The sequence below is a fragment of the Carcharhinus amblyrhynchos genome, chromosome 13 (genome assembly GCF_965287045.1).
Source record: "Carcharhinus amblyrhynchos chromosome 13, sCarAmb.v2.hapA, whole genome shotgun sequence".
NCBI lineage: Eukaryota > Metazoa > Chordata > Chondrichthyes > Carcharhiniformes > Carcharhinidae > Carcharhinus > Carcharhinus amblyrhynchos.
In genome coordinates, this window is record NC_137336.1 from 71,755,221 (window position 1) to 71,776,793 (window position 21,573).

General features: G+C 49.6%; 1 protein-coding gene across 1 annotated transcript; it reads right to left on the bottom strand.

Annotated features, from left to right (window-relative positions):
* Window positions 1-1,283: 1,283 nt before the first annotated feature.
* LOC145351977 (myelin protein P0) lies at window positions 1,284-19,889 on the bottom strand. The gene is made up of 6 exons (XM_080201823.1): window positions 19,626-19,889; window positions 6,461-6,627; window positions 5,906-6,119; window positions 3,784-3,931; window positions 2,709-2,757; window positions 1,284-1,981 (listed from the first exon to the last, which is right to left on the bottom strand). The coding sequence occupies exons 1-6, from the start codon at window positions 19,684-19,686 to the stop codon at window positions 1,883-1,885; spliced, it is 738 nt and encodes a 245-aa protein (XP_080057949.1). The 5' UTR covers window positions 19,687-19,889; the 3' UTR covers window positions 1,284-1,882.
* Between the last annotated feature and the right edge of the window lie 1,684 nt (window positions 19,890-21,573).

Here is a 21,573-nt window from a genome sequence, read left to right on the forward strand (position 1 = left end):
CAATCAGAGCCCCCTACCCAATGCAGACCCTCTTATTCAATGTACTGACCTGTCAATAACACACGCAGACAGCACCCATTTCAAATCTTTATTGTTTAATAATGAGAACAGTGTTTTTATAACCTAGTTACATCACTAAATCAGGTTCTCTTGTTTTAGACTCGAGGCTAGTGCAAAGCTTCAACACGGGGCTAAATTAGACACAATTGTGGCGTTAATTTCATTAATAGGGAATAATATCCACGAATGCGTTAATCTAAAATCTGTCGCGACAGATGTGGAGTGCACCGCTGTTGGCTATTGGCAGAATTGACTCGGCCAATCTCAATCAAGCACCAAGGGAACGCCATCTTAGCTGGGTGGCTGACCAGCCTGGCCAATCACAGTTGGGTTTTAGGGGACCGTGTCATTGGGTCAACAGTCGACCACTGGACCAATTGTGGTTCAGATTCAATGGACCGCGTCGGGGGCCAGTGGTTAACTCAAGTGAACCAATCACAGGCCAAGTTTTAACGGAAGGCACCATTGGGCCAAGGGTCAACCACTAGACCAATCGCAGTTGGGTTTCAATGGCCCGCATTGGGTTAGTGGTTAACTCAGGTGGACCAATCACGGGTTGGGTCAATGGTCAACCACTCGACCAATCATGGCTGGATTTCAATGAGCTGCAGTCTTGGGCTGATGGTCGACTGGTCTGTCCAATGACAACAGCTTTGAGCTAGTTGCTATGCGGGGTGAGATCCAATCGAGTTGAGCCATTGAACCTGAGCGGGGTGATAGGTCAGTAGCTTGACCAACGCCACCACACCCCCCCCTCCCCCACTTCGCTGAGAGGACAGTGTGGTTTCGTTGTGAAGTTCAAGGGCCCATATTGGTGCACTCCCATTTCAACTCAAAGTGGCAGGGAAAGAGCCTTTTGTAAAGTAGATAGCAGAAGGGGTGGGGTGGGGCAAGGGAGCATTGGAGGGTTTGGCAACAGGTCAGGGTGGAATGGAGGGCATTGCGAACCAAACCCACCGTGCGATTGTCCGCTTGCAAGCCCTCCCCTGCCCCCGTGACCTTGAACATTGACTGCCTGCTAGAGGGGGTTGGGAAAGGAAGATGTGAGACAGAGAGAAAGAAGCAAATCCTCCCTCCTATCCACCAGTGCGTCACTCCTCGACAAACTTGATGGCCATTATCCTACTGCCTGGGGTCGCGCCACCTGCCATCTTAGCGCGAATCCAGACAACCCTCACAACTCAATGGACTCTCATCTCTTCCTCATCCACGTGCACCCCCCAATCACCCTCTGACAAACTCCCCCCCTCCTCCCTCCACACCAACCAATCAGGGTGAACCGGTCAAGAGCTGGCGCCTCACGAGAGCCAAGGAGAGGCCCCTCTCGGGTGGAAACCACCTGGCAAGGTGGCACAGCCATCAGTGGGGGAAGTGAGAGGGGGTCCCCTAGCTTTCAACCGAGGATATGCGGTGGTTAAAGTGCCACGCGCGTGAGTGAAGAGGCGGAGGCAGTGAAGGAGGAAAACCTGGTGAGGAGTGAGAGGCTGAGAGGAATTGGGGGAGTTTGGGAGATTGGACAGGCACCTCTCCAATGAGGCAAATGAACCAAGAGGGCCATTCCTCAGCTGGAGAAACTCAACAGGATGGGCGGGAAGAGGGAGGCAGCAGAGGGAAGGAATGGCAGGATTATAGGAAGAGTGCGTGGTTATTTGGCGTTGGAACTTTTCTTTCGCTTGTGGTGGTTGTTGCTGGGGAGTTTCTTCATTTCAGTGTCGCTGCCGGTGTCCGAATCAGTCAGCGTCATCTCGATGGTCATCAGGACCCGCGGACCCCCGGTTGAGCCCCCGCCTCCATCCCGAGGACCCCGCGGTGGGGGTAACCGCTACTTCTTGTCCCGCTTGGACTCGGAGAGCTTGGATTTCTTCTCACTGGCTCCCTTGCCGCTCTTGCTCTGGTCCAACGTGGCGTACAGAACGGGTCCCTGCGCGGGGAGACAGAGACGGGAGGAAGGGGTTGGAGGGGGGTGGGTTTTTGGAAATAGTGTTTGGAAGCATGCCCAGAGATGGAGACCACCAGCTATTCCCACCACAGCTCGCTGCCCCCTCCCATCCCTTCCTGCAATGCACAGCCAGGGGCCAGGCTTCAATCTGATCCTCAAGTTCCCAATTCCCCTCCCATCCAATTCCCCTTGTGTCGATATCCCCTTCCAACACTCTCCCCTCTCCACTCTCCAAGCCCTCCATTCCTCTGACCTCTGATTCCCTCCATTCCAATTCTTTTTCCATCATCCCCCTCCCCTCCAGGTCCTCTTCCCTCCAACAACCCCCTCCAAATCCCCTCCTCCCATCCCTCCACCCTCATAGTCCTCAGCACCCTAAATCACTCCACTCCAGAGCACCCTTCCCTCCCCTCTCATTTACCAATTCCCGGCTCTCCTACAATGCCTATTCCGTCCAATCCCCTCTCCCTGACAATACCCCTCCCCCAAATCCCCTCTCCCCCCTCCAATTCCCTCCCCTCCAATTCCCTCCCCCCCAATTCCCTCCCCTCCAAAGCCCTCCCATCCCATTCGCTCTTTCCCTGTTCCCTCCCCCCTGATTCAGGTTGCAGGTGCAAAACATGTTCAAGGCGGTCGACCCCTCCCTAGAAAGGTTTGCGGGGGCCTTGCTTTAGTATGCATCCCGCCTGCCTGAGGTTTTCATACTTACTTTACTCACAGTCCCAGCTTTGCCACTTGCCTTGCCTCGTTCTGCAGCACTGTACAAGAAATAGAACAAAATTACCATTCAAATCACAGCAACCCGTATCTGAACCGCAACCCTTACAAGACTGGAATCTAATCGAGGGGTTCGGGGTGGTTTATATATAGAATAACAGATACCCAGGAGTGAGTTACAGACTGGAATCTAATCGAGGGGTTCGGGGTGGTTTATATACAGAATAACAGATACCCGGGAGTGAGTTACAGACTGGAATCTAATCGAGGGGTTCAGTGTGGTTTATATATAGAATAACAGATACCCGGGAGTGAGTTACACACTGGAATCTAATCGAGGGGTTTGGGGTGGTTTATATATAGAATAACAGATACCCGGGAGTGAGTTACAGACTGGAATCTAATCGAGGGATTCAGGGTGGTTTATATATAGAATAACAGATACCCGGGAGTGAGTTACAGACTGGAATCTAATCGAGGGGTTCAGTGTGGTTTATATATAGAATAACAGATACCCGGGAGTGAGTTACAGACTGGAATCTAATCGAGGGGTTCAGTGTGGTTTATATATAGAATAACAGATACCCGGGAGTGAGTTACAGACTGGAATCTAATCGAGGGGTTCGGGGTGGTTTATATATAGAATAACAGACACCTGGGAGTGAGTTACAGACTGGAATCTAATCGAGGGGTTCGGGGTGGTTTATATATAGAATAACAGATACCCGGGAGTGAGTTACAGACTGGAATCTAATCGAGGGGTTCGGGGTGGTTTATACATAGAATAACAGATACCCGGGAGTGAGTTACAGACTGGAATCTAATCGAGGGGTTTGGGGTGGTTTATATACAGAATAACAGATACCGGGAGTGAGTTACAGACTGGAATCTAATCATGGGATTCAGGGCGGTTTTATATATAGAATAACAGATACCCAGGAGTGAGTTACAGACTGGAATCTAATGACTGGATTTGAGGTGGTTTATGTCTCGTCCACTCTGTCTTTCACTCTCTTGTTTTTCTCTGTAACTCTGCTTCCCCCTCGCCCTCTGTCCACTTCACTCACCTGGCCCCTTTAAAGAAAATGGTCTCACTCCTTGCGCGCCTCCGGACAATGTAACGGAACAGATACAATCCTCCAACGATGAGGAGAATGATACCTAGGAAGGTGCCAATGATGGCTCCAGAGACAACTCCAGCACCAACTGGAGGGACTGCAAGAGAAGATAGTTGGGAGTCAGAGAGTCACAGTCATGACGGTACAGTAAGACATATAGCCAATCCAGCCCCTGCTGGCTGTCTGTGGTGCAACCCAATCAGTCACGTTGCATCCATTCTATCCCTGGCAAATATATTTCCCTGTGAGTCCATTCCAATTTCTTCTTGACATCATTACTCATTTTCACTACCATTATCCATATAGACAGCAAGTTCCACTCACTGGGTAAAAACATTCTTCCTCAACTCCACCATTCACATGACATTCTGTCAAAATGTGGTATTTCTAAATTTAGATAGTTATTGCCTCCATATCCTTTGGTTAGACCACACTTGGGAAACTGTGCACAGTTCTGGTCTCCGTATCCCTTGGTTAGACCACACTTGGGAAACTGTGCACAATTCTGGTCTCTATATCCCTCGGTTAGACCACACTTGGGAAACTGTGCACAGTTCTGGTCTCCGTATCCCTTGGTTAGACCACACTTGGGAATTTAATCAAGGGATTTGGGGCGGTTTATATATAGAATAACAGATACCCGGGAGTGAGTTACAGACTGGAAACTAATCGAGGGATTCGGGGTGGGTTATATATAGAATAACAGATACCCGGGAGTGAGTTACAGACTGGAAACTAATCGAGGGATTCGGGGTGGGTTATATATAGAATAACAGATACCCGGGAGTGAGTTACAGACTGGAAACTAATCGAGGGATTCGGGGTGGGTTATATACAGAATAACAGATATCCGGGAGTGAGTTACAGACTGGAAACTAATCGAGGGATTTGGGGTGGGTTATATATAGAATAACAGGTATCTGGGAGTGAGTTACAGACTGGAACAGTTCTGGTCTCCGTATCCCTCGGTTAGACCACACTTGGGAAACTGTGCACAGTTCTGGTCTCTATATCCCTCGATTAGACCCCACTTGGGAAACTGTGCACAGTTCTGGTCTCCGTATCCCTTGGTTAGACCACACTTGGGAAACTGTGCACAGTTCTGGTCTCTATATCCCTCGATTAGACCCCACTTGGGAAACTGTGCACAGTTCTGGTCTCCGTATCCCTTGGTTAGACCACACTTGGGAAACTGTGCACAGTTCTGGTCTCTATATCCCTCGATTAGACCCCACTTGGGAAACTGTGCACAGTTCTGGTCTCTATATCCCTCGATTAGACCCCACTTGGGAAACTGTGCACAGTTCTGGTCTCCGTATCCCTTGGTTAGACCACACTTGGGAATTTAATCGAGGGGTTCAGGGTGGTTTATATATAGAATAACAGATACCCGGGAGTAAGTTACAGACTGGAATCTAACTGGGGGTTTGGTGTGGTTTATATATAGAATAACAGATACCCGGGAGTGAGTTACAGACTGGGAACTAATCGAGGGATTCGGGATGGGTTATATACAGAATAACAGATATCCGGGAGTGAGTTACAGACTGGAAACTAATCGAGGGATTCGGGGTGGGTTATATATAGAATAACAGATACTCGGGAGTGAGTTACAGACTGGAAACTAATCGAGGGATTCGGGGTGGGTTATATATAGAATAACAGATACCCGGGAGTGAGTTACAGACTGGAACAGTTCTGGCCTCCGTATCCCTCGGTTAGACCACACTTGGGAAACTGTGCACAGTTCTGGTCTCCATATCCCTTGGTTAGATCACATTTGGAGCACTGTGCACAGTTCTGGCCTCCATATCTCTCAGTTAGACCACATTTGGGGCACTGTGTGCAATGCTGGTCTCCATGTCCCTTTAGTTAGACCACAGTTGGAGTACTGTGCACAGTTCTGGCCTCCATATCTCTCAGTTAGACCACATTTGGGGCACTGTGTGCAATGCTGGTCTTCATGTCCCTTTAGTTAGACCACAGTTGGAGTACTGTGCACAGTTCTGGTCTCCATATTCCACACAACCTCACTCACTCACTCACTCACATTCAGAACTTCAATTCTTACTTCTGTCATAAACTGTAAGGTGGACATCTGAGGAAGTTCCGACCACATCTGGAGGGTTCTTGACATCACAGGTGAAAGTTCCATTATCGATGTAGTCGAGATTACGGATCACAATTGAGCCATCGTGTTTGGAAATATCCCCGACCCATTCCACTCGCCCCCTGAACTGACCCCATTTCTCAATATAAGGAACTCCGTTGCCATAATGAAAGATCTGTAAAATGGAGGACAGAGTTAGAACGACACAAACCTCTTAAAGGTCTCCCCAAACCATGCAGCACGGGGTTAGATACAGCCTAAATTTCCCTGTTCACGAAGCTGCCCCTTTCCCCTTCCACTGGGATTATCTGGGGGCAGCGCGCAGCCCCACATGGTTGAATATCTCTCTGCTGCTCAGGTACCACAGTTTCCCACACAAACCCCCTCCCCAAACCCAAACCCATCAGTCACTCCCCTGCCTAGCAGCACCTCCAGACCCGGGTGTTCACGCTGCAGCCAGGACTGAGCCTGGCTGGGTGTCCCTTGGCCAAAGTTGCCAGCGGCTGTTACACTTACTGAGATAATGTCCCGTGAGTTGTCAGGCCGGAAACGCCAGGACAGGGTGGTGAGGTCCGACACATACTCGCTCGACCAGAAGCCGCAGTACAGCGTGACGTCTGATCCCACCCTCTTGTGGATGTTGTGGTGTGTTGAGACTGAGATCCCCTCCGAGGGTCGTAGTGCTGATAGAGAGACAAACAGACAGTGAGACAGACAGAGGCCAATGCCAATAGCTGGACTGTTGGGCGATCTGGATATATTACATTGTGAGCCACTTGGAGAGATAATTGACAGGCAGGTGACCAAAAGCTGGATCCAAGAAGGAAGTTTGAAGGAGAGTCTTAAATGAGGCGATGTTCAAGAGGCAGAACTGGAGGAGGCTGCAGAGATAGGGAATGTTGTAGAGGCTGGAGGAGGTTACTGAATTGGGGAGAGGGGTTGTAGGGGCTGGAAGCGGTTACACAGATAGGGAATGTTGTAGGGATTGGAGGAGGTTACAGAGATGATGGTGGCATGTGGGGCGGCATGGTAGCACAGTGGTTAGCCCTGCTGCTTCACAGCTCCAGGGTCCTGGGTTTGATTCCTGGCTTGGGTCACTGTCTGTGTGGAGTTTGCACGTTCTCCTCGTGTCTGCGTGGGTTTCCTCTGGGTACTCCGGTTTCCTCCCACAGTCCAAAGATGTGCGGGTTAGGTTGATTGGCCATGCTAAGAAATTGCCCCTTAGTGTCCAGGGATGCGTAGGTTAGAGGGATTAGCGAGTATGATATGGGGGTAGGTCCTGGGTGGGATTGTGTTCGGTGCAGACCTGATGGGCCGAAGGGCCTCTTTCTGAACCGTAGGGTTCTATGAATACACTCTGAGATAGGAAATGTTGTAGGGGCTGGAGGAGGTTACAGAGTTAGGCAGAGTTATACCGGCTCAAGAAAGTTTACAGATAGGGAAGGGGGAGCGGGGGGTATAAAAAGGAGGTAGTGGCATACAGCAGGCAGCGGAGTGAGTGGGAGCTGAGTGAGAAGGGCTTTGGCTCGCTGGGCTTAGGTGAGAGTAGGCTTAGAGAAGGTGAGTGGCAGATTTCTACCTTTTGCCACATACAGGAGGTTGGGACATGGCAGGGGCTATGGGGAGGAACATAAGCTGTGTTAGATGCCGTATGTGGGAGTTCTTGGTGGCGTCGTGTCTCCCCAAGGCCCACATCTGTGCTAAATGCTTAGAGCTGCAGCGCTTGAGGGCCCGGGTCAGGCAACTCGAGGGGCGTTTGGAGGATGCGTTTCTGGTTAGGGAAAACGAAGAGATAATGTCTCAGAACCATGAGCAGGTAGAGGTCCCAAGGGCTGAAGAGCAGGAGGGGTGGACGACTGTTAGGCGGAAAAAGAGGAAGAAGAAGAGTAGTCATGGTCCCCCGGCCTCCCCAGTGGCCCCCCAAGATTCGTCGACAGGGGCACAAAAGGATAGGCGGGGGGGCCAGAATGACTTATAGGGACAGAAGGGGGCTGGTAAGGTGATAGTGGTAGGGGATGGGAGGATCCAAGGCATCGACAGGAGGTTCTGTGGGCAGAGGCGTGACTCCAGGATGGTGGTCTGCCTCCCTGGAGCAGGGGTACAGGACGTAACGGGAAGGGTAGAGGGAATTTTGAAAGGGGAGGGGACCCAGGCAGAGGTAATAGTACACATAGGGGAGGGGGACATAGGAAGGAGGAGTAGGGTAGATGTCCGTAGGCAATTTAGGGAGTTGGGGTCCACACTGAAGAGCAGGACCTCCAGGGTGGCATTCTCTGGGTTGCTGCCTAGTACCAGCAGGGCTAGAAATAACGAGATCGTGCAGCTGAATGCATGGTTGAGGGATTGGTGTAGGGTAGAGGGCTTTACTTTTGTAGACCACTGGGAGGTGTTAATGAGAGAAGGGCAACTGTACAGGAAGGGTGGAGAGAATTTGAATGGGAGGGGAACTAGTGTCTTAGCGGGGAGGTTAGCTGGTGTGTTTAGGAATGGTTTAAACTAATAGGGAGGGGGGGTGGGGGTGTGGCTGGGAGAGAGTTGGGTGAAAGGAAAATTATCAGGGAGAAGGAGGTTCTGAGTGGCCCTGGTGGGTTGGACTGTGTTTCAATGCGAGGAGTGTGACAGGAAAAACGGATGAGCTTAGGGCCTTGATGTTTGTGAGGAAGTTAGATGTGGTGGCTGTAACGGAGACGTGGTTACGTGAAGGGCAGGACTGGCAGCCGAATGTTCCTGGGTACAAGTGTTTTAGGTGTGACAGAGGAGGGTTGAAAAGAGGTGGAGGGGTGGCACTGTTAGTAAAGGAAAACATCATAGCAGTGCAGAGGGAGGACAATATAGAAGAGACAGGGATTGAGTCACTGTGGGTGGAGTTGAGGAATAAAAAGGGAGGGATTACGATGCTAGGGGTATACTATAGGCCACCCAACAGCCCGAGGTCAGTGGAGGAAGGCATTTGCAGGGGCATTTTGGATAGGTGCGGGAAGAATAGGGTGGTTGTAGTGGGTGACTTTAATCTTCCTGGAGTGGATTGGAAGGGGCCTAGAGCTGGGGGTACGGAGGGTGAGGAGTTTGTGAAATGTGTTTTGGAAGGGTCTCTAGAGCAGTACGTAACTAGCCCGACGAGGGAAGGGGCTATACTGGATTTAGTGTTGGGTAATGAGCCGGGGCAGGTGGTTGAGGTTGAGGTAGGCGAACATGTGGCTAACAGTGACCACAAGTCCGTCTACTTTAGGATAAAAATGGAAAGGGATGAGTGCCGGCCGAACGGGAGGGTGCTGAACTGGGGGAAGGCGAGCTATAGCCGGATTAGGAGGGAGCTGAAGGACACTGATTGGGAGGGGTTGTTAGCTGGCAAGTCCACGGTTGGCAAGTGGGAAGCTTTTAAGGGCAAACTGAAAATGTTGCAGGAGAGGCATGTTCCAGTTAAGCGGAAGGATGGGAAAGGTAGGATTAGAGAGCCGTGGATTACGGGGGATATCGAAGACTTGGTGAGGAAGGAGAGGGATGCGTATGTTAGGTCGAAACAACTGGGTACGGAGAGTGCGCTGGAGGAATGTAGAGAGAGTAGGAGGGAGCTAAAAAAGGGGAGTTAGAAGGGCGAAGAGGGGGCATGAAATGGCTTTGGCTGATAGGATTAAGGAAAATCCAAAGGCATTTTATTCATATATTAGGAGCAAGAGAGTAGTTAGAGGGAAAATTGGTCCTCTTAGGGACAAAAGTGGGGAGTTATGTATTGAGTCGGAGGGAATGGGGGAGATCCTGAATGAATACTTTGTGTCGGTATTCACGAAGGAGAGGGGTTCGGTGTCATGCGGTGTCTTGGAGGGAGCTGTGGATCAGTGGCAGGAAATATCTATTACGAGGGAGGAAGTGCTAGGGCTTTTAGGTAGCGTAAGGATGGATAAAGCTCCGGGGCCTGATGGTATTTATCCCAGGCTGCTTAGGGAGGTGAAAGATGAAATTGCTGGGCCTCTGGCGCAAATCTTTGTCTCTTCTTTGGACACAGGTGAGGTCCCAGAAGACTGGAGGGTAGCAAATGTGGTACCGCTGTTTAAAAAAGGTAGTAGGGATAACCCTGGAAATTATAGACCGGTGAGTTTGACATCGGTGGTAGGGAAATTAATGGAAAAAATACTTAGGGGTAGGATGTATCAGCATTTGGAGCGTTGCGATCTGGTTAGGGATACGCAACATGGCTTTGTTAGAGGGAGGTCTTGCCTTACGAATCTGGTAGAATTCTTTGAGGAGGTGACAAAAACGGTTGACGATGAGAGAGCCGTTAAGGCGTTTGACAAAGTCCCTCATGGTAGGCTGGTAGAAAAGGTTAAGGCGCATGGGATACAAGGACAGGTAGCTAGGTGGATTGAGAACTGGCTGGGCAATAGGAGATAGACGGTAGTTGTTGAGGGGACCTTTTCTGGCTGGAGGCCAGTGACCAGTGGTGTGCCGCATAGCTCAGTACTGGGACCTCTCCTCTTTGTAGTATACATAAACGATTTGGAAGAGAGTGTAAGTGGTGTGATCAGCAAGTTTGCGGATGACACCAAGATGGCAGGGTTGGCGGATACTGAAGTGGAATGTCAGGTGATACAGCAGGATATAGATAGGTTGGTACATTGGGCAGATAGGTGGCAGATGGAATTTAATCCTGACAAATGCGAGGTGATGCATTTTGGAAGGAATAATGCAGAGAGGAACTACGTGATAAAAGGTAGACCGATTAGGAGTATAGAAATACAGAGGGACCTGGGAGTGCAGGTTCACAAGTCTATGCAGGTTGTAACACAAGTGGAGAAGGTTGTGAGGAAAGCTTATGGAATGCTAGCCTTTATAGGAAGGGGTATAGAGTATAGGAGCTGCCGTCTAATGCTTCAGTTGTACAGAACGTTGGTTAGACCGCATTTGGAGTACTGCGTCCAGTTCTGGTCACCTTACTACCGGAAGGACGTGGAGACTCTGGAGAGGGTGCAGAGGAGGTTTACCAGGATGTTGCCTGGCATGGAGGGACTGAGTTACGAGGAAAGGTTGGAGAAACTGGGACTTTTCTCCTTGGAAAGACGGAGATCGAGGGGAGACATGATAGAGGTATATAAGATACTGAAGGGAATAGATAGAGTCAATAGTGAGAGACTGCTCCCTAGACTGGGTACAATTACGAGAGGTCATGATCTAAGGGTGAGGGGGGAGAGGTATAATTTGGATGTGAGAGGAAGGTTCTTCACGCAGAGGGTCGTGGGGGTATGGAACGCGCTACCGAGTAGGGTGGTGGAGGCAGGAATGTTGGACTCGTTTAAGGTTTACTTAGATAGACACATGAGCGAAACGAGGATGGAAGGTTATAGTAGGGGGTATTAAATAGGGTCAGAGCCTAGTCGGGAGTGGCCTAGTACTTCATGTCGGTGTGTGTGCTTGATCCTGGACCGGTAGACGGGCGCCGCAACAGCTCAGTGACTAGCACTGCTAGCTGTGCAGATACATGGATTTGGGCCTGTGTCTGTGGGAGTTTGCGCATTCTCCCTGTGGTTGCGTGGGTTTCCTCCGGGCGCTCCGGTTTCCTCCCACACCCCAAAGATGTGCTCTTAGGCTGATTGGTGTACCAAATTGACACTATTCTCCCCTGAATCTGGCTAAGTTAGGGCTTCCACTCGTAGACACGCAGGGTAGAATAGGTGTAGGAGGATGCGGCAGCGCGGGCTCGTTGGGCCGAAGGGCCTGTTTCCCGTGCTGGGTTGTTCTTTGTTCTTTGTTCTTTGTAGATAGGGAGAGTTGTAGGGGCTGGAGGAGGTTACAGAGATAGGGAGAGTTGTAGGAGCTGGAGGAGGTTCCAGAGATAGGGAGAGTTGTAGGGTTTCAAGAGGGTTACTGAATTAGGAAGGTTGTGGGGCTGGAGGAGGTTATAGAGATAGGGAGGATGGTAGGGACTGGAGGAGAGGTTACAGAGATAGGGAGGGTTATAGGGGCTGGAGGAGGTTACAGATATAGGGAGAGCTGTTGGAGCTGGAGTAGGTTACTGAGTTAGGGAGTATTGTAGAGGCTCAAGGAGATTACAGAGATAGGGAGAGTTGTGGGGGGCTGAAAGAAAATCCATTGATCTTTGTTTCCCTGGTGCTAAATTAGCTGTGTGTGGAGACTGTAAAATTTCTGCGACAGGATTTACCAGTTCTTGTTACCTTGGTCCCTGACTTTTAACAATGGTGAGACTTTCTGGGTGTGTTTTGATAGGTCACCAGATCAATTTCAGGGTGAGTGAACAGCTATTCTTGAGGCAGTCAGTTTTGGGGTGCCTGCCAGCCAACAAAGTACCACAGAGAAAGGGACCAGCAGAGGTCCCAGTTAAGTTGAGTTACAAAGTTAAAGAAAGGCCACTATTTCAAGTAAAGAGGGCTGTTGGGGCAAAGTTATCCCTTTGGAGCAATGATGTTTGCTTAGAACAGCATAGAACTTGTGAACTAGTGTTTGAATGTGCTCGGGAATTCTGGGCAAAGAAATGTCAGGAGGCAAGAGGGAAACCCTCTTTGTTGGTATATCTTCACAATCCTACTGATTTTTTACCCTTTGGGAAATAGTGGCATAAGGATTTCTGTGCTCGTTATGAGCCAGTTGAACTGTGTTGAATGCTCCTTCTTGTGGCACTGAACTTGAACCCAGGCCTTCTGTTTCAGTGGTAGGGGCACTGTGTCACAAAGTCTCCCATTGAAAAAAACCCCTGTGAGGTGGGCTGTTGTTAAAACTGTCTGAGTGGCTTCTGGAGAGAATTGCAGGTGAGATCTTCAAAGGTCGAGGTTGGAAACCCTAATGAGAAAGATGAAAGAATAGGACCTATCAAGTGTGAAGGTGGGAAAGTTTGTATAGAACCGGTAGAAATAGCAGAGGTGCTCAATGAATACTTTACTTCAGTATTCACTATGGAAAAGGATCTTGGTGGTTGTAGTGCAGACTTCAGTGGACTGAAAAGCTTGAGTGTGTAGATATTAAGAAAGAGGATGTGTTGGAGTTTTTGAAAAGCATCAAGTTAGATAAGTCGCCAGGACCGGATGGGATGTGCCGCAGGTTACTGTGGGAGGCGAGGGAAGAGATTGCAGAGCCTCTGGTGATGATCTTTGCGTTATCAATGGCGACGGGAGAGGTTCTGGAGGATTGAAGGATTGCAGATGTTGTTCCTTTATTCAAGAAAGGGAGTCGAGATAGCCCTGGAAATTATAGACCAGTGAGTCTAATCTCAGTAGTTGGTAAGTTGATGGAGAAGATCCTGAGAGGCAGGATTTATGAACATTTGGAGAGATATAATATGATTAAGAATAGTCAGCACAGCTTTGTCAAAGGCAGATCGTGCCTTACAAGCCTGATTGAACTTTTTGAAGATGTGATGAAACACATTGATGAAGGAAGAACAGTAGATGTAGTTTATATGGACTTCAGCAAGGCATTTGATAAGGTGCCCCATGCAAGGCTTATTAAGAAAGCGAGGGGGCATGGGATCCAAGGGGACGTTGCTTTGTGGATCCAGAACTGGCTTGCCCACAGAAGGCAGTGAGTGGCTGTGGATGGGTCATATTCTGCATGGAGGTTGGTCACCAGTGGTGTGCCCCAGGGATCTGTTCTGGGACCCTTACTCTTTGTAATTTTTATGAATGACCTGAATGAGGAAGTGGAGGGATGGGTTGGTAAGTTTGCCAGTGACACAAAGATTGGAGGTGTTGTGGATAGTGTGGAGGGATGTCAGAAGTTGCAGCGAGACATTGATAGGATGAAAGACTGGGCGGAGAAGTGGCAGATGGACTTCAACTCAGATAAGTGTGAAGTGGTTCATTTTGGCAGGTCAAATAGGATGGCAGAATATAATATTAATGCTAGGATTCTTGGCAGTGTGGAAGATCAGAAGGATCTTGGGGTCCAAATTCAAAGGACGCTCAAAGCAGCTGCGCAGGTTGAAGCTGTGGTTAAGAAGGCATATGGTGTACTAGCCTCCATCAACCGAGGAATTGGGTTTTGGAGTCAAAAGATGATGTTGCAGCTATATAGGACCCCGGTCAGACCCCACTTGGAGTACTGTGCTCAGTTCTGGTCCCCTCATTACAGGAAGGATGTGGAAGCCATAGAAAGGGTGCAGAGGAGATTTACAAGGATGTTGCCTGGATTTGGTGGCAAGCCTTATGTGGATAGGTTGAGGGAGCTCGGCCTTTTCTCCTTAGAGAGACGAATGATGAGGGGTGACCTGATAGAGGTGTATAAGATGTTGAGAGGTATTAATCGAGTGGATAGTCAGAGGCTTTTTCCCAGGGCTGAAATGGTTGCCACAAGAGGACGCAGGATTAAGGTATTGGGGAGTAGGTACAGAGGAGATGTCAGGGTTAGGTTTTTCACTCAGAGTGGTGGGTGCATGGAATGTGCTGCCAGCAACAGTGGTGGTGGAGGCGGATTTGATAGAGTCTTTTAACAGACTTCTAGATAAGTGCATGGAACTTAGTAAGGTAGAGGGTTATAGGTAAGCCTAGTAATCTCTAAGGTAGGGACATGTTCGGCACAACTTTGTGGGCCGAAGGGCCTGTATTGTGCTGTAGTTTTTCGATGTTGCTATGAGGTTTTAATGAGGTTTGTTGACTCACTGTGGGAGTGATGTCTGGGTGATTTGATGTGAAATCCATGGACTCTGCTTTGGTTGCATCTGTCATTAATTTTGGTGTGTGGCATATATACCATAGTTCACCTGTTAATTCACATCTACTTAGTACTGACCTTCAGAGTAAGAATGGGAATTGTAAGTTGTTTTACCTTAATGGCAAAAGAGAGAGCTGTAGGGGCTGGAGGAGGTTTCAGAGATAGGGAGGATTGGAGACATGAAGGGGCCTTTTCGGAATTTTTAAAACAAGGATGGGAATTTAAAAATTGTTGTGTTCTCACAGTGACTCAATGTAGATGGGTGAGCACAGGAAGGAATGGGTGAATGGGATTGATGCAAATTATCCAGCTCCCTCACACTGTCACACAGTAACCTCTCCCCCAGCACCTTTTGTGCGTGACTGGATCCCTACTGATAATCCAGCTCTCTCACACTTCAATCCTACTCCCCCATAATCCTGTGTTACTGACTGTATCTCTCCTGATCTGACTGCTATTAAACAGCGTCCCTAACGGAGAGACTCCCTCTTTAAACAGGGTCCCTGAGGGAGAGATTCCCTCTTTAAACAGGGTCCCTGAGGGAGAGACTCCCTCTTTAAACAGGGTCCCTGACGGAGAGACTCCCTCTTTAAACAGGGTCTCTGACAGAGAGATTCCCTCTTTAAACAGGGTCCCTGACAGAGAGATTCCCTCCTTAAACAGGGTCCCTGACAGAGAGATTCCCTCTTTAAACAGGGTCCCTGAGGGAGAGACTCCCTCTTTAAACAGGGTCTCTGACAGAGAGATTCCCTCTTTAAACAGGGTCCCTGACAGAGAGATTCCCTCTTTAAACAGGGTCCCTGACAGAGAGATTCCCTCTTTAAACAGGGTCCCTGACAGAGAGATTCCCTCTTTAAACAGGGTCCCTGAGGGAGAGACTCCCTCTTTAAACAGGGTCTCTGACAGAGAGATTCCCTCTTTAAACAGGGTCCCTGACAGAGAGATTCCCTCCTTAAACAGGGTCCCTGACAGAGAGATTCCCTCTTTAAACAGGGTCCCTGAGGGAGAGACTCCCTCTTTAAACAGGGTCCCTGACAGAGAGACTCCCTCTTTAAACAGGGTCCCTGACAGAGAGATTCCCTCTTTAAACAGGGTCCCTGAGGGAGAGACTCCCTCTTTAAACAGGGTCCCTGACAGAGAGATTCCCTCTTTAAACAGGGTCCCTAACGGAGAGACTCCCTCTTTAAACAGGGTCCCTGACAGAGAGATTCCCTCTTTAAACAGGGTCTCTGACAGAGAGATTCCCTCTTTAAACAGGGTCCCTGACAGAGAGATTCCCTCTTTAAACAGTGTCCCTGAGGGAGAGATTCCCTCTTTAAACAGGGTCTCTGACAGAGAGACTCCCTCTTTAAACAGGGTCCCTGACGGAGAGATTCCCTCTTTAAACAGTGTCCCTGAGGGAGAGATTCCCTCTTTAAACAGGGTCCCTGACAGAGAGATTCCCTCTTTAAACAGTGTCCCTGAGGGAGAGATTCCCTCTTTAAACAGGGTCCCTGACAAAGAGATTCCCTCTTTAAACAGGGTCCCTGACGGAGAGATTCCCTCTTTAAACAGGGTCCCTGAGGGAGAGATTCCCTCTTTAAACAGGGTCCCTGACGGAGAGACTCCCTCTTTAAACAGGGTCTCTGACAGAGAGAGTCCCTCTTTAAACAGGGTCCCTGACGGAGAGACTCCCTCTTTAAACAGGGTCCCTGACGGAGAGATTCCCTCTTTAAACAGGGTCCCTGAGGGAGAGACTCCCTCTTTAAACAGGGTCCCTGACAGAGAGACTCTCTCTTTAAACAGGGTCTCTGACGGAGAGACTCCCTCTTTAAACAGGGTCCCTGACAGAGAGAGAGACCTACTCTTTAAACAGGTTTGCAGACTCTTTCTGGGTGACTGAGAGACTATCACTCTATGATTCCATATGAAGGATTTATTGGGGAATCGCTAGAACAAGGTTTGTCTTTGAGAGCAGGGGATGTCTGCTGTTTACAACTGGGAGCTGTCATTGTTAGAAGAGAATGAGGCCTCATGAATAATGGCAACATTGTAGTGACTGATTGTTTACTATCCCTGTCTCAGCATTGTACCATCGCCACTGGCACTTTCTGCCCATTCCTGATGCTGAGCCCTGGCAGTACCCTTCCAGTCTCATTCCCCCTCCTCCCTCTCTCAGTCAAAGTTCCACTCCCAGGCTGCCCTTAGGAACCTGTACAATACCTTCCCCTCCAATCTTCCTCTGGTCCAAATCAGTGTCCTCATCTCCAACCATCTCCTATTCAATTCCAGCCCTGCAATCCCCTCCCCTCCAATTCCTCCCCCACCAATTCACTCCTCTCCAGTCCTTCTCTGGTCCATTCAAAACCCTTCATCCCCAGTCCCCTCCCATCCAATCCCTCCAGTCAAAAACCCTCCCACCAAATCTGCATCCTTCCATCACCTCCCTTCCAATTTCTTCCCCTCCAGATCTCCCTCCAAACCCCCTTCCCTCCAATCTCCATCTTTACTAAATCCCAGAACAAGTACAGAACAAGTTTAAAGAGGGTGTCTCACTCTGTCAGATACAGAATAAAACCCCTTCTACATTGTCCCCATCAAACTCTCCCAGGACAGGTACAGCACGGGGTTAGATACAGAGTAAATCTCCCTCTACACTGTCCCCATCAAACACTCCCAAGACAGGTACAGCACGGGGTTAGATACAGAGTAAATCTCCCTCTACACTGTCCCCATCAAACACTCCCAAGACAGATACAGTACAGGGTTAGATACAGAGTAAATCTCCCTCTACACTGTCCCCATCAAACACTCCCAGGACAGGTAAAGCACGGGGTTAGATACAAAGTAAATCTCCCTCTACACTGTCCCCATCAAACACTCCCAGGACAGGTACAGCACAGGGTTAGATACAGAGTAAATCTCCCTCTACACTGTCCCCATCAAACACTCCCAGGACAGGTACAGCACGGGGTTAGATACAGAGTAAATCTCCCTCTACACTGTCCCCATCAAACACTCCCAGGACAGGTACAGCACAGGGTTAGATACAGAGTAAATCTCCCTCTACACTGTCCCCATCAAACACTCCCAGGACAGGTACAGCACGGGGTTAGATACAGAGTAAATCTCCCTCTACACTGTCCCCATCAAACACTCCCAGGACAGGTAAAGCACGGGGTTAGATACAGAGTAAATCTCCCTCTACACTGTCCCCATTAAACACTGTGTGGAGATGCTGGTGTTGGACTGGGGTAAACACAGTAAGAAGTCTCTTACTTCTTACCCTCTTAAACACTCCCAGGACAGGTACAGTATGAGGTTAGATACAGAGTAAAGCTCCCTTTACACTGTCCCCATCAAACACTGATGTGGAGATGCCGGTGTTGGACTGGGGTAAACACAGGTTGTTGGACTTTAACCTTGTGTTGTGAGACTTCTTACTGTGTTTATCCCATCAAACACTCCCAGGACAGACGCAGCACAGGCTGACACGGTGTCTCAGTCTTGCTGCTGTGTCAGCTGGTTGTGGAAAAGGAGTAATGTGAATATTGTTTCTCTGTATTTTTGACCCAGTCAGCTTCCAACCTCCGACGCATTCTCAATCCCATCCCACTGGATCACATTCCAACATCAGATTTGCGAGGGATGTGGAATTCCGTGGGAACTGCCATTGAAGGTTTCTCTGTTTCATGGCTTAACCCCTTTGCTGCCAGTATTTCTGCATGTTCCCATCACTATGTTTCCAGCCTGCAGTCACTCTCTAACTGTAAGACTGCTCACTCACCCCCAAGAATATAGGATTCCTAACAATACCCTCAACCCGCTGCCCCCCCGCCAACAAAACTGATGGTTTCCTCATAACAACCCCAAAACTGTGGGACTCAGGTGAGAAATCAAACAGGTATAACCCTCACACCCACCTCTCCCCATTGACACACACCGGGCAGTCTGTTCCCCTATCGGAGGGGGATTAACCCTCTCACCCACCTCTCCCCCATTGACACACACCGGGCAGTCTGTTCCCCTATCGGAGGGGGGGATTAACCCTCTCACCCACCTCTCCCCCATTGACACACACCGGGCAGCCTGTTCCCCTATCGGAGGGGGAATTAACCCTCTCACCCACCTCTCCCCCATTGACACACACCGGGCAGTCTGTTCCCCTCTCGGAGGGGGATTAACCCTCTCACCCACCTCTCCCCCATTGACACACACCGGGCAGCCTGTTCCCCTATCGGAGGGGGGATTAACCCTCTCACCCACCTCTCCCCCATTGACACACACCGGGCAGTCTGTTCCCCTATCGGAGGGGGATTAACCCTCTCACCCACCTCTCCCCCATTGACACACACCGGGCAGTCTGTTCCCCTATCGGAGGGGGGATTAACCCTCTCACCCACCTCTCCCCATTGACACACACCGGGCAGTCTGTTCCCCTATCGGAGGGGGGATTAACCCTCTCACCCACCTCTCCCCCATTGACACACACCGGGCAGCCTGTTCCCCTATCGGAGGGGGAATTAACCCTCTCACCCACCTCTCCCCCATTGACACACACCGGGCAGTCTGTTCCCCTCTCGGAGGGGGGATTAACCCTCTCACCCACCTCTCCCCATTGACACACACCGGGCAGTCTGTTCCCCTCTTGGAGGGGGATTAACCCTCTCACCCACCTCTCCCCCATTGACACACACCGGGCAGCCTGTTCCCCTCTCGGAGGGGGGATTAACCCTCTCACCCACCTCTCCCCCATTGACACACACCGGGCAGTCTGTTCCCCTATCGGAGAGGGGGATTAACCCTCTCACCCACCTCTCCCCATTGACACACACCGGGCAGTCTGTTCCCCTATCGGAGGGGGATTAACCCTCTCACCCACCTCTCCCCCATTGACACACACCGGGCAGTCTGTTCCCCTATCGGAGGGGGGATTAACCCTCTCACCCACCTCTCCCCATTGACACACACCGGGCAGTCTGTTCCCCTATCGGAGAGGGGGATTAACCCTCTCAGCCATGTACTCACAGTGGGCAGTTTTGCTTACCAGAGAGTGCGTAAAGCAGAGAGCAGCAGAGAATGAAGTTTGGCTTCTGTTCCCGAAACATATTTGCTTTTAAAAATAAGAAAATAAAGGGTAATTTAAGAAAGTGAGCTACTCTCTGGGACTCTGCGATGGTTGGTACTGTTATCCGCCGTGACTTTCTCTCTCTTGCTCCTTCCTCCTAGTGCGTTCTCTCTCACTCGAACCTTCGCTGGGAGTCTCCTGCTTTTAAGCAGCGTTACCCTGATGCCTGTAATATTAGGGGGAGGGAGAGCATAGTGAAGGGTAGCTCGGTGGGGGGGGGGGCGGTGGGCCGGACTCAAAATTTGTGCCTGGGCGATGATTGGCACGGGGCCCGAGAAGCAGCAAGCGACGGGGACGAGCACAGAGCGGGCAGGGCACAATCCGGCACATTGTCTCCCAGTGGCACTGTGCCACCTTGCGAAAGGGGCACACACACACACGCACACACACAAACTCTGTCTCTCCGACTCACACACACACACACAGGCTGAATTCCAAGGATTGTTCACACACAATCGCTCATTTATCAGCCCCACAAGGACATGGGGGAGATGTCACCACCAGCTTTCGGGAGAGGTGGTGCCTTATGTCATCTCTTAACCCGCTCTACTCTGCCTGCCCGATCCCATCCTCAAGCAGCCCAGTGCCAATGGCAAATTGTTTCCATTCCAGCATTCAGAGACTGGCTGCAATCAAATCCAAAGGTTTACATATAGAAAAACAGATAGTCGAGAGTGAGTTACAGGCTGGAATCCAATCAAGGGGTTTGGGGTGGTTTATATATACAATAACAGATACCCGGGAGTGAGTTACAGACTGGAATCTAATCGAGTGATTTGGGGTGGTTTATATATAGAATAACAGATACCCGGGAGTGAGTTACAGACTGGAATCTAATCGAGGGGTTTGGGGTGGTTTATATATAGAATAACAGATATCCGGGAGTGAGTTACAGACTGGAATCTAATCGAGGGGTTCGGGGTGGTTTATATATACAATAACAGATACCCGGGAGTGAGTTACAGACTGGAATCTAATCGAGGGGTTCAGGGTGGTTTATATATAGAATAACAGATATCCGGGAGTGAGTTACAGACTGGAATCTAATCGAGGGGTTTGGGGTGGTTTATATATAGAATAACAGATACCCGGGAGTGAGTTACAGACTGGAATCTAATCGAGGGGTTTGGGGTGGTTTATATATAGAATAACAGATACCTGGGAGTGAGTTACAGACTGGAATCTAATCAAAGGGTTTGGGGTGGTTTACATATAGAAAAACAGGTAGTGGAGAGTGAGTTACAGACCGGAATCCAATCAAGGGGTTCGGGGTGGTTTATATATAGAATAACAGATACCCGGGAGTGAGTTACAGACTGGAATCTAATCGAGGGGTTCGGGGTGGTTTATATATAGAATAACAGATACCCGGGAGTGAGTTACAGACTGGAATCTAATCGAGGGGTTTGGGGTGGTTTATATATAGAATAACAGATACCTGGGAGTGAGTTACAGACTGGAATCTAATCAAAGGGTTTGGGGTGGTTTACATATAGAAAAACAGGTAGTGGAGAGTGAGTTACAGACCGGAATCCAATCAAGGGGTTCGGGGTGGTTTATATATAGAATAACAGATACCCGGGAGTGAGTTACAGACTGGAATCTAATCGAGGGGTTCGGGGTGGTTTATATATAGAATAACAGATACCCGGGAGTGAGTTACAGACTGGAATCTAATCGAGGGGTTTGGGGTGGTTTGTATACAGAATAACAGATACCGGGAGTGAGTTACAGACTAGAATCCAATCGCGGGTTCAGGGTGGTTTATATATAGAATAACAGATACCTGGGAGTGAGTTACAGGCTGGAATCCAATCAAGGGGTTCGGGGTGGTTTATATATAGAATAACAGATACCGGGAGTGAGT